General features: G+C 46.6%; 1 protein-coding gene across 2 annotated transcripts in view; it reads right to left on the bottom strand.

Annotated features, from left to right (window-relative positions):
• Positions 1-265: 265 nt before the first annotated feature.
• LOC119465735 (prolyl 4-hydroxylase subunit alpha-2) overlaps positions 266-15,437 on the bottom strand; it is a 253,637-nt gene continuing 238,465 nt past the window's right edge. For both annotated transcript variants that reach the window (XM_049657521.1, XM_037726204.2), the window contains exons 10-13: positions 11,704-11,766; positions 5,038-5,106; positions 1,344-1,440; positions 266-567 (exon numbers count right to left, since the gene is read on the bottom strand). In XM_049657521.1, the coding sequence (XP_049513478.1) occupies positions 473-567; positions 1,344-1,440; positions 5,038-5,106; positions 11,704-11,766 (324 nt within the window). In that variant the 3' untranslated portion in view covers positions 266-472. The remainder of the gene's footprint in view (positions 568-1,343; positions 1,441-5,037; positions 5,107-11,703; positions 11,767-15,437) is intronic.

Here is a 15,437-nt window from a genome sequence, read left to right as displayed (position 1 = left end):
CAAATTTTGTTGTTAAAAAATAAAAGCAGTGTGTACAGAGACTTTAAAGTTGAGCGTTGTAGAGATCTGTAGAGAGTTGTGTTTGCAGGGAAGCTTTTATCGCGTCACAATGAAAGTGCAAATTACAGCACTAGCCATAGCAATTGTCGGTGGAGTGCCAACATCTTGAAGTTGATGTGCTGTAGTCTGCAGACGCAATCCTCTGACTTTTCAACATACTTAAAGTCGTGTGCTTAATTTTGACATGTACCATACCTTGACCTTAGTTTTAACACCCTCAAGGTGGCGTGCGTTGCTTTACATAACCAATCCTGTGATTTTCTTTTCACTTTATTTGAAAAAAAAATACAGACGCTTACAGGGATGACCCGTCGTTCCCAATGAAAACAAAGAGATCTCAAAGAGCAACGTACAAGAAGAAGGAACGAATAAGCAGCAGGAACAAGAAATAAAGTAACACAGGTAGCAACTATCACAGCTTCGCAGAATCTCGTGTCCGTCTCCGTTTTGTCGCCGGGCATGGTCGGCGGAACATCTGGCCGTTGGCTCGAATCCATACGTTGGCGACTGCAATAGCAAATAGAGTGCAGCAGAGTATGTCGGCTAACATCGATGAGCGAAACGAAATATTTAAGGATAGTAAAACGTGCTCTTTGTTCTGTCAGACATGTGCGGTGGAGGATGGGCAACCATTAATATGTTACGAGTAATCGAAGTACAGCACGGTACCTAGTTAAGGAGACATAGAAGGGTATTCGAGGCGTCTCTATTTTTTAACGCCCACACAGCTGAAACACTCCTACAATATTTAATGGAAAAATATTGCTTATGGGGCACATTTTGTTAACTTCTATGAATTAAAAATAGGCTTCATGCTTTATTTAGCTGTAATCGGTAGCCGATTAGTAAACGGGGGTTCCCTTTGTGGAGAGTGCAGTACAGTTGGCGTAGATTGACAATCATTTACGGTTTGTGCTATCGCAATTGTTTTCGTATTTTGCGCTTGCGTTTGAATAATATTGACATTTCACTTCATGAGAAAGAGCGCCTCGGGTCCTGAAAGCCCATAGGTGCAGTTGGCGTCAAAAGTGTGAAGATCTCTGGACGTGAGAAAACGTCGAATTTCCGAGCAGTTTGCGAGTGTAGCCAGTAAAACCGTACGGCACTTTGTTGGTTGCATATACTATTAAAAGTTGCAAATAGAAACACCACGCAGCGTATATGGCCAGAGTGCGAATATGTCCAGCTTTTTCTGAGATCACGTGGTCCGGAAGCTTTTGCGATAACTGCGGGCACTATGAGTATGGAGAGTAATAGATCCATTGCAGTATGCGTAGACGTACCCTCCTTTGTGCCGTGTACCACGGCGCATCCGCCGTGCAACGTGTTCACGTCGTAGCTGCCGTCCTCGCGCATGTTGTACCAGAAGGCAGCCGAGCCCTGCAAGTAGACACGCAAGAAGATTTGAATTGTTTAATGCCTGAGCATTCTTTGGCGAGTACCTCAGCCCCTTCACGCGAAAAGTGTAATGCCTTGTATCTGCACAAAAAGGTGTAATTTGCAACGTTATGACATGGAATCGTTATAATAGTGTTACTGTAGATCATGGATAGCTTTATAAGTGATAACGAGCCATTTAAATCAAGAAAAAGAAATTAAAAACAGAGTACGCATAGAGATACACGGGGCTCCTCAGAAAATGCATGGGGAAACTTATAGCAGTGGGAGGTACATACAGCTTGCCCGTTTCGACTTGGCAGGGCAAAAGTCCTTATTTAGCCAGGTCAGGCAGGCGGCAGAGGCCAGTGGGGCCCTGGACTGAGGGGTTCCGACCACCACTCCTTAAAATGTTTTCCAGTCAAATAAAGTTTTCTTTATATATATATATATATATATATATATATATATATATATATATATATAGTAAGGGTAGCTAGGCTAACTGAAATTGGGGATGGGTCAACTGGAAATCTGGAGGTGGGCCAGCTCAATTGGGGATTGGAAGAGTTGGGGGGAAGCTTAAAATTTGGGGGTTGGCCAGATTGAAATTTGCGAGTGGGCCAACTTGAAATTTATGGGTGAGCACCTGAAATGTAGGGGTGGGCCAACTTAAATGTGGGGTAGCCCTACTTGAAATTTGGGGGGTGTGCCAACTGAAATTTGGGATTGGGCCAATTTAAAATTTGGGGGCGGGCCAATTTGAACGTTTGACATCAACGTTAACTTACAACGGGCAAACTTAAATTTTGGGCGTAGGCTGACTTGAATGTGGGACAACTTAAATTTGGGCATGGACCAACTTCAATTTCGGTATGGGTCAACTTGAAATGCGGGGTTGGAACAAATTGTAATTTGGGGTAGACCTACCTAAATTTGGGGGTGCACCAATTTCAAATGGGGGTGTAATCGATCTTGAGATTTTGGGGCGGTGCTATGTCCAATTGAACGCTGCTGAGCATCCTTCGATTTATGGAGGGAGGAGGAAACAACTTTATTGACACCAAGGACTAGGTCAGGTGAGGGTGGGGGATAGGCCCCTCGAAGGGGCGAGTAGGTTTGTTTGGGCAATAACGATATATATGATCAAAGTTGGCTCGCGGACTCGAGCAGAGACGAAAATGGGGTAAGGCGTCAGGCGCCAGGTGCTCTGATGGACTAGAGAATGGATGAAATGAGAAGTGAAAGTGCTCGTTTGAAATCGGTGCCAAACGACATGCTCAGCCTGGGACAGGGATTTGTGAGGTGGGAAATATAGCTCATGCGGGAATTGCGGTTTCCATTTATGAACTCCTCGCGTACAAACGAGCACATTGAGACCAAGTTGAGAGGCTTGGCCCGTTTTCATTGGGCCTTACCGACGCGCATTTAGAATGCCGGCGAGAGCTTGTGCGGGCGCACAACACAGGCTTGCGAGGATGATGCTGCATCACGACGATGCGCTCTCCCCTCACGCACCACCTCACGCACCACCTCACGCGCTACTGCAGCATCTAGGGGCCAATTTCGCCCCCTCTGCTCCGTCGAAGAGCGCTCGTGCTTAGCGCTCCGGCTCAATTGGTACGATATCTTTAAAGGGGCCGGATGCGGCGAGAAAAAAATCGGTCAATTGTCCACTGAAGCCTAACCATTCTTTGCCATCGGAAAGGCCATGGGTAGACGCGCATAAGCTAGGAAAAGCAAGTAATCAAAAGTGAAGTCACAGCCAAGCCAAACAATACTTACGTATTAGTAGACAATTCTCAGAATTTCTGTAGCTTTATTTTTTTTAGTCTCCTTTCATCGTAATTCAACAAGACTGACTTACTGAAAATCGCATAGCAATTAAGGCACAATAAAAGGTTAGGAAACAGTGCTCGGATTCTACATTTTACCCTGACAGCAAATAGCGATCTCTCAGTACTATGACCCACACCTGTAGCTCAGTGGCTATGGCGTCGCGCTGCTGAGCGCGAGGTCGCGGGTTGGAACCCCGCCGCATAGGCCAGATTACGACTGGGGCGGAATCCATAGAGGATCGCGTACCGCGCTTTCGGCGCACGTTGAAGAACCCTGGATGGTCCAGTATATCCGCCCTATAGTACGGCATTCCTCAAAACCCACTGTGCAATTTCGGGACCTTCAATTATCAATTTAGTATAAATTTTAATTCTGCCGTGAAACGTCTTTAACATTGGTGAGAGGGCGTCGCTTGCTAAATGAGACCGTACGTAAGCCTACTAGCTGTAGCATAAATTAGGCGTGTAAGCTTTCTAATGCATGAGTAAATGCAACTTGTGCATTTGGTTAGGCTGTAACCTCGTGACCATACACGATTCCGCAGCACGCAGAAGACGTTTCCTGTTCTCCACGGCGACTGCGTCCCTAATACGGCATATCCGACTTTTTTTTTTTTCGCAGTAATATGAAAGGCGGTCACACAGCATTCGCGAAGAAAGCGTAGTCTCATCGAGTAGATAGATGCTTCAAAAAATCCGACATCCGTGTGCTTGCTTCTATTTACTACGGACAATAATATGACATGTAATAGCTTTCGACACAGACTCCAAGAAAATATAACTGTGCAAAACGGAGAAGAAGCTTGTTAGACACTCAGGAAGCGGGAGGTCATCGTGTGAACTTCCTGGCACAGCGATCGCGATAAGGAAACGGAAAAGGGGAAGTACCGGAAAGACCACAGAGGTTAAAAAGCTTGCCATGTTAGCGCCGTCAGACACGGTTTGTGAGAGTGCTTGTCAAGCGAACGACAGGACTCCGTCGTCCATGGTTCTTCCTGGGGCGTCAGCTGTCCGTCATACGTTTTCACCTTCTACATACTCGCTCTTTCAATTCCTATCGAGTTAGTTTCTGGCTGTTATCACGGTCACTATGTTTTGTTTGTTTACCATTTCTGCTTGCTTTCAGACCAGGCGTCCACGAGGAGCGTCTGACAGTTCAGGCGTGACAGTTGCCTTCGACACTTCTTGCTGACCGTCATTGTGTCAAAGGCCCAGACATATCCGTAGTAGTTTTCTTGGTCTCGATATGACCTCCATAATTTCCGGCCGTATGAGTTTGGGTATTTGCCGCGAAAGACACTGCCATTACGAATGGGTAGGCAACTTCCCAGGTTGCAGAGTCGTGTCATCAGATTTGAGTCAAGGTTATTCTGGGCCGCTTTCTTTGTACTTAGGCATCGTAACTTACAGGGAAACGAATAAGCATCAGTAGCGTTGTTATTGGCGAAAAGTACCAACATTACAATCGCTACCATGAACGACCTTGAAGACCACTGGTGTAATAGCAAATGAGTACCATGCGACGAGTATCACAGTGAGCGCACTACAAAGATCAAATGTAAATGCTAATTAAGGAAATGGGTCTTTTAACCTACAGTCCCTATTGTTCCGGAGTAAATGGGTGAATTATTCAGTTGATTTTCGATTACCATTGACAAGTTCCCAGATCTATGAATGCACTCTTCTATGAGTACGGGTGTGTTGCAACCATTTTCGTACGACCTTTTTGCCAGGTAAAATAGAATAATCAATTGACTCTTACCATTCGTGGAGAGAGAGCCGTCTTGGCGTAGGGGAACGTGGTCGAACCCCCAAAACTGACGTCTGAGAGCTGTTACAGTGAAAAAAAAAAATGTCACAGTTCGCCCTAAGGGCGAAGCAATGAATGCGATAGCAACACAGCAATGTCATACGAAGTAAGGTGAGCGGCTTTGGTAGCAATATGAATTGTAGTAAACATGAGCTGATTAAGTAAGCAGGTGTGCTGCGGCGTAAGTAGACCGACATGAAGAGAGACTCGATGACCACGAGAAGGCGCGTGTGAAACGGTGGTGTTGATGAGAAGCGCTTCCCGTGGGCAGCGCGCGTGCGAAGGGACACACCTGTAGCGCTGCACTGCCGATCCGGGCAGCATTACATGTGTAGCGTGCGTTGGAAAATGTGACCCGACTATTACTAACTGAATGAACAAGCGTGGTGTGAGCGCGCACAAACAAACATGAAGAGATCACACTGAATGACTGCAGACAACGACTGTCAAAACGCTGGCAGCAAGCATACGCCGCTGCGGGCGAAGGTACGTGCGGTCTATCGCTTCAACAGAAACGGAGCCGCGAATGCACGGCGCTTAAAGTTCAGAGCCGTGTGGAGATAAGAGACGGTGCGGCGAGCGACGAGCGCGGTTGTTGGCAGAAGAAAAGTGCCCCCCCCCCCCCCCGCTTCCTCCGGCGCTGGCTTCCCGCTTCCTTGCTTGCGCGTGGGAGAGATAAGAGACCGTGCGGTCGAGCGACGAGCGCGGTTGTTGGCACAGTAGAAGTGCCCCCCCCCCCCCCCCCCCCCCCCTCCCCCCGCTCCCTCCGGCGCTGGCTTCCCGCTTCGTTGCTTGCGCGTGGGGGATTGAGTGCGTTCGCTCTCCGTGATAGCGCGCGTCCCAGCACGCTTGCGCTCGGGCATACGGCGCGCGGTGAAGATTTTATCTATACGGAACCTCACGGCGACGGCGACGGCGACGGCGACGCCGACGGCAGAAATCCGGTTGAAGTGTCCATATAATTGCTATCGCAATAAAAAGTGATTTATTACGGCAGCACACTTATAACTACCATCAAAAGGCGAGGACCGCCTTCGTAAAAGGGTAGAGAGAGAAGCGACAATGGAAAATTCAGATTAAGTATTGTTTACTACCACTGGTAAAAATGGTGCATCGAACGGAACATTATAACAGTCATTGAGGAAGTGATTAACAATGGATTAACAAGGAATGTCGCTGCAGCCAACCTTTTGACTGCAACTGCTTTTAATAGCAGCGTTTTTATGTACGCGTAGCTCACACTTCCCGACCCTCAAAGGGGGAAGAGGGGGAGAATTGGCCGACACGTAGAGTAAGGATGATTGAAGTCGAAGTGTTCGAAAAAAATACGAAATTCGGCAGAGACGCTGAAGACTGCTCACGTGCGGGAGTGCGAAAACACTATACTGTTTGTAGACCACGAAACGTCATGAGCGCCCTTATTTTATACACTCATGACGTGGCGCTATCTTCTCCGTGTTGTCTGCACCGTCACGTGACCAATGACGCACGCACTAGGTCATACCTTTAGTCTGCTAGATGGCTGCGACATGACGTGTGCAATCACGAACGCACTGGACACACCTTTAGTCAGGCAAAACAGTGGAGCCACCCTGGCGTCGAGGAAGCTTGTTCGTCTCGCACCCAGGAGCCCCGCTTTCAATTCGCACCGTGACCAAAACGTAACCAATTTTCTCTTTAAAGCCATCCATTTACTTTCTTTAGAAGAACCTCCCTGAGAAATGTGGCGTAAATCTGAGCATTTTTGACGTGTTTTTACTCTTTGCGGCGTCGGCCATTTTATTGCGATAGCAATTATATGGAACACTTCAACCGGATTGCTGCCGTCGGCGTCGCCTTCGCCGTTGCCGTGAGGTTCCGTATAAAGTACAAGGGCGAATAAAATCGTCGCCGCGCGCCGTATGCGCGAGTGAAAGCGCGCTATCACGGAGAGCGAACGCACGGCGGAAAGCAAACGCGACCGTCGCGCGAAAGGCCGTGGGGGTATGGGAGGGAGGGAGGGAGGCGGGGCGACGCTGTGCTTGCTTCACCAAATACTTATCTTGCAACCGGGCGCAAGGGGAACTGGCCACTCAATCTCCCACGCGAAAGCAAGAAAGCGGGAAGGCAGCGCGGGAGGGAGGCGGGGGGGGGGGCAGCTTATCCTATGCCAACAACTTCCTCTGCACAACTCCTCTGCACTTTGCCCGGAGGTGGCGGTCGCCCGCACAGTTTCTTATCTGCGCACGGCTCTGACCTTTGTATGCGTTGTGCATTCGCCGCTCAGTTTCCGTTGAAGCGATAGACCGCGCGGATCTTTGCCCGCTGCGGCGGCTGCGCTTGCTGCCAGCGTTTCGACAGTCGTTGTCTGCGGCCATTCAGTGGGATCTATTCATGTTTGCTTGTGCGCGCTGACACCACGCTTGTTAATTCAGTTAGTAAGCGAATGTGTCCAAGTTTGTGCAGCCCAAAGAACTACTATCCCTACTCCGAATAGCGCTCTACTAATTTGCTATCTCAATTGATGCTTCGCATTTCGCGCGAAACTGCGACATTTTTTTGGTACCATTTTTCGGTCACGCCGACGCCGATAGATTTTCGCGTAATGGAGCGTATAATGCTTTCGCATTAAAAAAGGAGGGGGGGGGGGTGAGGTTTGGTGTTGAGTTGCGATATATATGGTATAGATAGGTGTACCGCTGGTGATTTTTCCAACAGCAGTACTTCTACCTTACAACAGGGTGTAACCAGCAGCAGTACCCTTCTGTGCTAGAAGATAAGGGTACTGTTGTAAGAAGAACCCCGCGCGGTACACCCCTGCCTGTTCCACCTCTGTTACAGCCAAACAACAAACACCATTTTCTGTTCTTTTTTGAACACTTCGACTTCCCTCATCTAAGCCTACGTATCAGTCTATTCTCCCCCTCTTCCTCTTTTGAGGGTGGGGATGTGGATGATGATGATAATGGATGGGATTTCATGATGCAAAGGCCAAATAGCGTACCTAAAAACGCTGCTAAGGAAAGCAGTCACTGCCCTGACGAAGGCAAGTCCCCATGCCGAAAGGTTGGCTTGAGGGCCATCTCTTGTTCGCCCATTGTTCATCCCTTCAAGCGTCCACCTTCCTGTGAACTTCTCTCTTGTTTGAAGTCTTTGTGGAAGTGTAATGAGTTAGGTGTACTTCTTTTGGGATGCACTTTGACTCGCTCAACACCAAAGTTAAATTGTCTTTCACAAAGTAAGTTTATGTATTTTAGGAAGTAACTACTAGAGGCCTGTGTTATGCAAACATCAATGACAAAGAAATCTGAGCTCGGCCATTGATGATGGACCCGATATTCTTGCAGACGAGTTGTTCGTAGGTTGCGCGCACTGAAGCACACCATGCACGATGTAGTATGAAGAACTTGCAAGTTTGCTTAAAAATGTCTGCTCCCGCTGTACGACATAGACAGACATCGATATAGTGCAGAGAGACCGTAGAAGTTGCGCTCGTCTGTTGCATGTAGCGAAACCCCCCCCCCCCCCCCCCCTTTTTTTTTTTTCCCGGTGCGAATTATTAAGCGACGCAAAGTCATGTGGGTCATTTGAGATATGAGACTTAGGCGCTCACGAACGCTAAGAATATTGACGCGTCTCCGCACTGCACTTGCCTTCAGTTTTATTTTTCTACAGCACAAGGTTTTGAAACTTGCAGTGAAAAAGGCAATGTAACTCGACTTTCTCAAGAAAACGTGTATAACTAGGATGACATGACTATTCTAGGACACAAGAATGAGAAAATGCCATTAGTGGCACTAAAGTCGTTACTCAGGTCCGCCATAAAGCTGACGCGGTGAATTGTTCATATAATTGCAGCAGCATGTTTTTTTTTCTTCCTATTCTCTTTCATACTAAAAAACAATGTCTCGCTTATTTGTATTTAATTTTTTTGGTGAAAGCTTCGTAGCAGCGCGTGCTAACTCAAAGAGATCTAGGCACTTTTCTATTCGGGGGTAGCTCGATTAAGTACCACACGCATGTTGTTTAAGAGAAAATTTTGCAGCGCACACAATTACGGCCTTGCTTGTAAAGATAATCGGAACAATGACATCATTAAGCAATGACTGCACTGAGTGAAGTTACATTTCACGCTTTGGGCAGAAAAAGGCGAATTCTCTAGTGTGCGATGTAGCGACATGAATTCCAGTGCTGAACTGTCTTTATTAGAAATAGCCAGAAATATTTTAATTAAAAATTTTAGTGTGAAACATTGGTGTGATGGTTCTAACGTTTGCAGAACACGAAATTTTAGCCTTGCAAACAGAACGAAAACTTAAAATATGTGCCAAATAACAATTAACAAACTTACGCCTGAATTAAGTAACAAAGACTAAATATTGACCGCGCACCTGTACCCCTCCCCTTCCCACACCCGAATTTCACCAAATCAGGATAGGCGGCATTATGCTACGCGTGCAAACACTCGACTGCCCAATGATCCCCTCCCCTGTCGAATGATCCCCCCCCCCCCCCCCCCCAAATATTTTACTGGCTACGCCACTGCAAGGTATATTTGTGCATTACTGGTATCACAGACGGTTTTCCTATTTCATAATGCACGGTAACGCGCGTCACGTCTACAATTTTGTATTCAAGCTCATGGTTGTTAATGTGGTGCCAGGAATTTCGCCTGTTGGGGCAAAAGAACGCTATCGGCACGTACACTCACTGGAGGTGTTTGCACATGTTTTCCACTGACGTGGACATTCTGTATCTTACAAAATAAACATTTGAAAGCGCAGAAAAATTTTCTTTGCATTTGCTGGAGGCACAATGGTAGAAAACTAAGAGCAACCACAGTTTCCATGTGTAATTTATGTTCATGCAACAAAGGGTTAACAGAAACATATACCTTATTTTGCAACCTCTCTTGCGGAACCTTTATAATGCGGAATTAATTGTACAGGAAAGCATTTCGTTTATCCCCTAGCGTTTTCAGGTTTGAGGTTTTAACTTTCAGAAATAAACAGGGTCGCGCGATTAAAAATACCGAGGTACCACTTTCATCATTGGTATTTCACGGCTCGTTCACTCCTCGTTCACGGCTATTTGATAACTGGTATTTCACCGCTTGTTCAGGTCTTATCTAGCTCTTCAAAGCTGCGCTAAATAGGAAAATGGAACAGTGTCAATAAACTCCACACTGCCGCGAAGGCGTGATTTCGGGATGTGGAATAATCCTTCTTAATACCTTCTTAACTACGAATGCTACGAAACCTTCTTAACTACGCACGAAACGTTCTTAACTACGAATGCTAAACTCGACGAAGGCGGGCAGCAAGACCGCCAAGTACGAAATAAATGTACGTATTTCACACGCACTGAAATTCATTCTATATTAGAGAGTTTGAGTTTGTTAAGTTCTCACCGTAAACTTCTTGGCGATAAACTGATTAAAACTGATGTAACCCGGTAATCCATTTACGGATTACCGGGTTACAAGAGCCGTGGTCGGCAGCAGCAAATCCAGTAGCGAGATCTTGTGACGCTTTGTCCAACCACAATGCAATCAAGACGTGTTTGTGTTGGGGGAGTGTTTCCGTCGAAGGAAAAGTATAAAGGGACAGAAAGTTAACGATTATGTAACTATTACCAATGTTTTCGCCAGTAGTTTATAGAGTACGTTAGATCATTGCAGCATGGAGGTTTGTGTGGGCCATGGTGTTTCATTCTGCGTCATGAGATGTCGCCGCCAGAGTTGTGGACGCCCTACTTCTCTCTCCGGTAAGCCGATATTGCGCGAGCGGTAATAAGTTTACGGACAAGCTAAAACTCTCTATTAAATACGCGGGCGAATCAGAAAGTCCTTGCCCCTATTTTTTACTAACCAAAAAAAGGTACATACAGGTAATTAAAAATACGCTCCATTCTACGTACCTTACACTGTTTTTCCACATAGTCTCCACACCGGTTCAGACATTTGTTACCATCGCAGCAGTAAATTTGAGATGTTCCCTGTTGTAGAATTCGTACGGCTGACTGTGGAACCACCGTGGGACACTGTCTTGTCTTCACGGCGTTTTGCGAACTCACAACACCACCACCTCACACTTCTCAAAGCTAGACACCTTTCCGCATACGTGGGCCGCTTTTCCCTGTGGATTTCGATGGGCGTTCGTCTCTTGCTCCATAGAAAACGAATCACACTTCGTTGCTCGTACGCTGTGGACGTGTCAAGCACAACCGCCATCTTCAACAACTGACAGTAGCGCCATGCCGCGGAGCTACCGGCAGATAAGGCCAGGCCGGTCCTAGAAAGGTCTGCCACTGGGAACGGATATGTTGACATCGCATTTACAGCCGTATTTTGGCTAAAAAAAATTAGGGGCAAATGCTTTCTGATTCGCCGTCGTAATTTATCTGGGAAGCATGCCACAGTTACCTCATTGTGTTTGACGGCGGCTGTGTTGGCGAGATCATTGAAGACCGGATATTCACAACCGGAGTGCTGTCTTTTTTCCCTCTAAGGTGTAAGAAAAAGCAAACAAAAAAGAAAAATACTCTGCCAAGACTGCGAGAAAGTGAACCGAGCGGCACACTTTTTACGCCACGAGTCTCGGACGTCGAGCAGTGCGGGGTTGGTTGCCGTAAACTCACGTAGAACATGAAGGTGGCGATGCGGTCTCCGGAGAACTTATCCTCTTCGTCTACTTGTTCTTGCTGCGTGAACCGGATAGAAAGAACGGAAGAGTTAAAAAAATGCCACACACAAAATCGTCTTAGCTTCATGCAGATGCAGTCCGGCACTCCATAATAAAAAACCAAGAGCTCACTCCGCTGAGCGCGCATTCACGCTCGGGGTCACAGACGAAGAAAATAGAATCAACATAAAAAACTTCAACAATGACGGAGCCACCGTTTTCACTCAGTGTACTCGCGACTCGGTTCGTTTCCTCGACTTCCCAGTATTATTTCTTTAATTCTTTTTGCGTTCTTGCAAGGAGATGGAGCTGGGGATTCTTAACTGCGCTAAGCATGCGATTTGCTCGAGGGGCATGTCAAAGAAAAAAAGAAAGTAAAAAAAAAGAAAACAAAGAACACTACATGTATTGGCCTAGAAGCAACGAAAAGCACCGAAAAGCAACTTTCCCTAGACGTGACGGAAGTCACGTCTAGGGAAAGCAACAGGGGGGATGGCTTCAGACGCCAAATGCAACGAAATTTCAGTTAGGCGAAATAGTGTATATACGAGTACGAATCAGTTTCATTGAACCTCTTTTTTCTGAGCAGACATGGTCGAAATACTGGTGATCACTAGTGATTAATTCACTGTTCTCAACTATTTAAAAATCTTCATTTGATAAAGATCAAATAAAAGGTAATTTAAAGGTTGATTCAACTGTGATAATTCGAAACAGTCTGTGCCACTAATGATTAGAAATAACTTTTTCCTATGATTGCCTTTATTTTCCGCGTCGTCGTTGAGTAGGATTAAAGTGTCAACAAACAAGCATTTAGGTGAACAGTATAACAAATACTGAGAGTGACCAGTGATAGTGATTTTGCAAGTTTGGTGTTGTCGAGTGCGTGCAGCCCACGTCTTTCAGGGCATAAAGTGAAGATTTATTGGCAGGGAAAATTGCATTTCCAAGGTGCCAGCTATAAACGTCATTCGTCCGTGTCGCCAGCGGGAACTATTGAAGTGATAATAAATGAACGAGTAGCTGAAAAATATTGCGAATAACGCCGAGTAACTAGTGATCACTAATAATTTGCAGCAGTTCAATCGGATTGGATTGGATTGTTACACAGCATAGCTTATAGATATCACTTGAAAAGTCAATCAATGGCTAATTCATTTCATATAAAAGGAAATGGTGTGAGGAGCGAGGAGCCGCAACACGCTGGTTGCCTTCCGCTGGTTGACGTCAGCAGAACGTCGTCGACTCGAGAACCACGCGTATGCTCGCGCGGAAGCCTCCCAGTTTCGTTCTCGCGCACTCTGATAGCCGAATTTCGTCGTGCCACTGTTCCGCGATCAATCGCACTTTTGCGGATCAGAAAAAAAAAATTAAATGGTTTGTACCTGTGATTTGTACACAGATCTGGCTCCAATGACCCAGTTCAATGAGCCCGCTCAAATTAAAAGGTTAGAAGTTATTTATTAGCGTTTTGTTAAGTAGTGACTAATTACCTCGTATCACCTGTCACCCCGGGTTCGCCATGTTTCCGAAAGAACCGCCCCTTTGTTTCGAAGGAGCTATTTTAATATACTACTGAAAATCTTCGCAGAAACACCCGCTATAGGCGCACTGGCAGACAGGCAAGGTAGTACGCTAACAGCTCACGACACAACTCTAATGCTTTTCCATGCACCGGCGACTTCCTCAACTGGCTCCGTAACATGACCGTTGGGGCAGCGGAAACACTGTAACGGTGGACGGCCTAAGTTTGTAGCTTGATTGGAAGGCGTAGAGCAGAGAAAGACCTTTCGGCACTGGTAACACTCACAGGCTGGCCAGTATCTGCAGGAACGTATGGATTAAAGGAAAGACTTCCCTGTCGCACACGTCCAGCGCCCCAATAGCAGTACTGGGAACTTATGCTGTGTCTTCGGCCTCGCGCTTCCATTTTGGCGCCATAAACCTAGCTCAGCTTGACCTGTCAATGCTGTCATTGAGGCATTTGTCCCCACAAACGCGGGATATCGCTGAGCAATACTTGAGAGAGATTTTAGTCGTTCTCCTTTGTAGCGCATATCTGAGATGGCACAAAAAGTAACAGTTCCTAGTGTGGGCGTTTATTACGCACATAGTCGGGCCGTACATAGTCCTTGGACAGACTTCGCCTGTCAACTATCGCGTTACTCCTCTTGACGCCCCCACAGACCGCCGTTGCCGAAATACCGAGGTTGTCCACGTCTCCCGCATGAAGCCCTTCACGCGGCGTGCCTCGACACCTTGACGGCCGGCCAGGATGGCCGCTTTCACGTCGGGGGGAAATTAGTGTGGGCGTTTATTACGCACATCTTCCTCATCTGTATGTTATCATCATCATCCTCGCACTTTTACCTATCCTCCTCTTCGCCTGTATATGTGTTCATCATCATCGCCTGTGTGCTGCGCTGGTTCAGCTGACGAGCTCCCGGGCCTAATAAAACGTCGTTCCAACCGAGACGTCACACTAGGCACTTTCTACCTCAACAGTGAAAATCACTTTTAAACCGGTCATCACATTGTCCAGTACTAGAGTGTACTACACTGTCGTTCTGTACAGTTCTCTACATCAATCGTAGGCGCGTTGCACCTGTACTTCTGTCTTTTATTTACACGTGGGAACAGAATCTCCGTTTCCAGATCATCTGCTAAAGTGACGGCGTGTTTGTAGAGCTGCCACTCTTCAGTTATTAAGAACAGCCATTGTGTCTACCAACGCGTTCTTAGCATTCGGACGTCAACGCCCTCTTTTTGGAACAAGCGACTAAGTGAAGCGTATGCGTCAGCATATTTGCCAAGCAAATAATTGCAACCAGAAATTCGCCATCACTGATAGCTGCATGGTGTGTCGTAGCTTTCGCAGAGTTGTGCATTTCTGTCCAGCTGGAAACGTTGTCCAGAGCTTTCGTCACGCTCCCAAGTGGATCCCGAAAGCGGATAACGCTCTCGCGTCGCTTAACCCATCTTGTTTTGCTGAGACCATTAAGTTGGCCACCAAGGATGGTCTTCAGAACATTAGTTCGTTTTGGTGACGCTACAAAGAAGGAAATTACCTGCTTCATAACATCAATAGCGTTCCTAATGGACTGAAGACTTGATGACTTTGGCAACGGCAAGTTAAGCGCATGGCTGAAACAAGGACAGTGCACAGCATTGGGTGCATGGCGCTTCATTTTAGATACAAACACCAAAGATAGTGGGTTCGACTCTCGTCCTTCAGATGTCATCATCATCATTATCCGCCTATTCTTATGTCCACTGCAGGCCGAATGACTGTCAACTTTTGCGTAAAGTTGCCTTGCTACCATTACCGTTAGTGCGAACATTTCGTCTCAACTGCGCACGCGCGGTAAGGCCCACGCATGCGGACTAAACAATGCACATGGGCATTTGGTTATCTTTGGTGTTTGTGGCACACAAACCAGAGACCATGATGCTGCAGCCATCGGTACCTATACCAACGCACTTTTCAAGATCAAGTCCTAACGCCTTCAAAGCCTAAATAACTTGTTCTCCGAGCACTCTTCCTGTCACAACGGGTTCACTTATATATACAGGGTGTTTCAGCGAACACTTTCAAAATTTATTTAAGGTTGCCTGTGGCAGATAGCCCAATTCTAGTTAATGAGCTGGTATACTCGAAGAGGCGGCCATTACTTGCACAAAAAATTGGAA

Source organism: Dermacentor silvarum, chromosome 10, assembly GCF_013339745.2.
Source record: "Dermacentor silvarum isolate Dsil-2018 chromosome 10, BIME_Dsil_1.4, whole genome shotgun sequence".
Taxonomy (NCBI): Eukaryota; Metazoa; Arthropoda; class Arachnida; order Ixodida; family Ixodidae; genus Dermacentor; species Dermacentor silvarum.
This window is presented reverse-complemented; position numbering and strand designations above follow the sequence as displayed.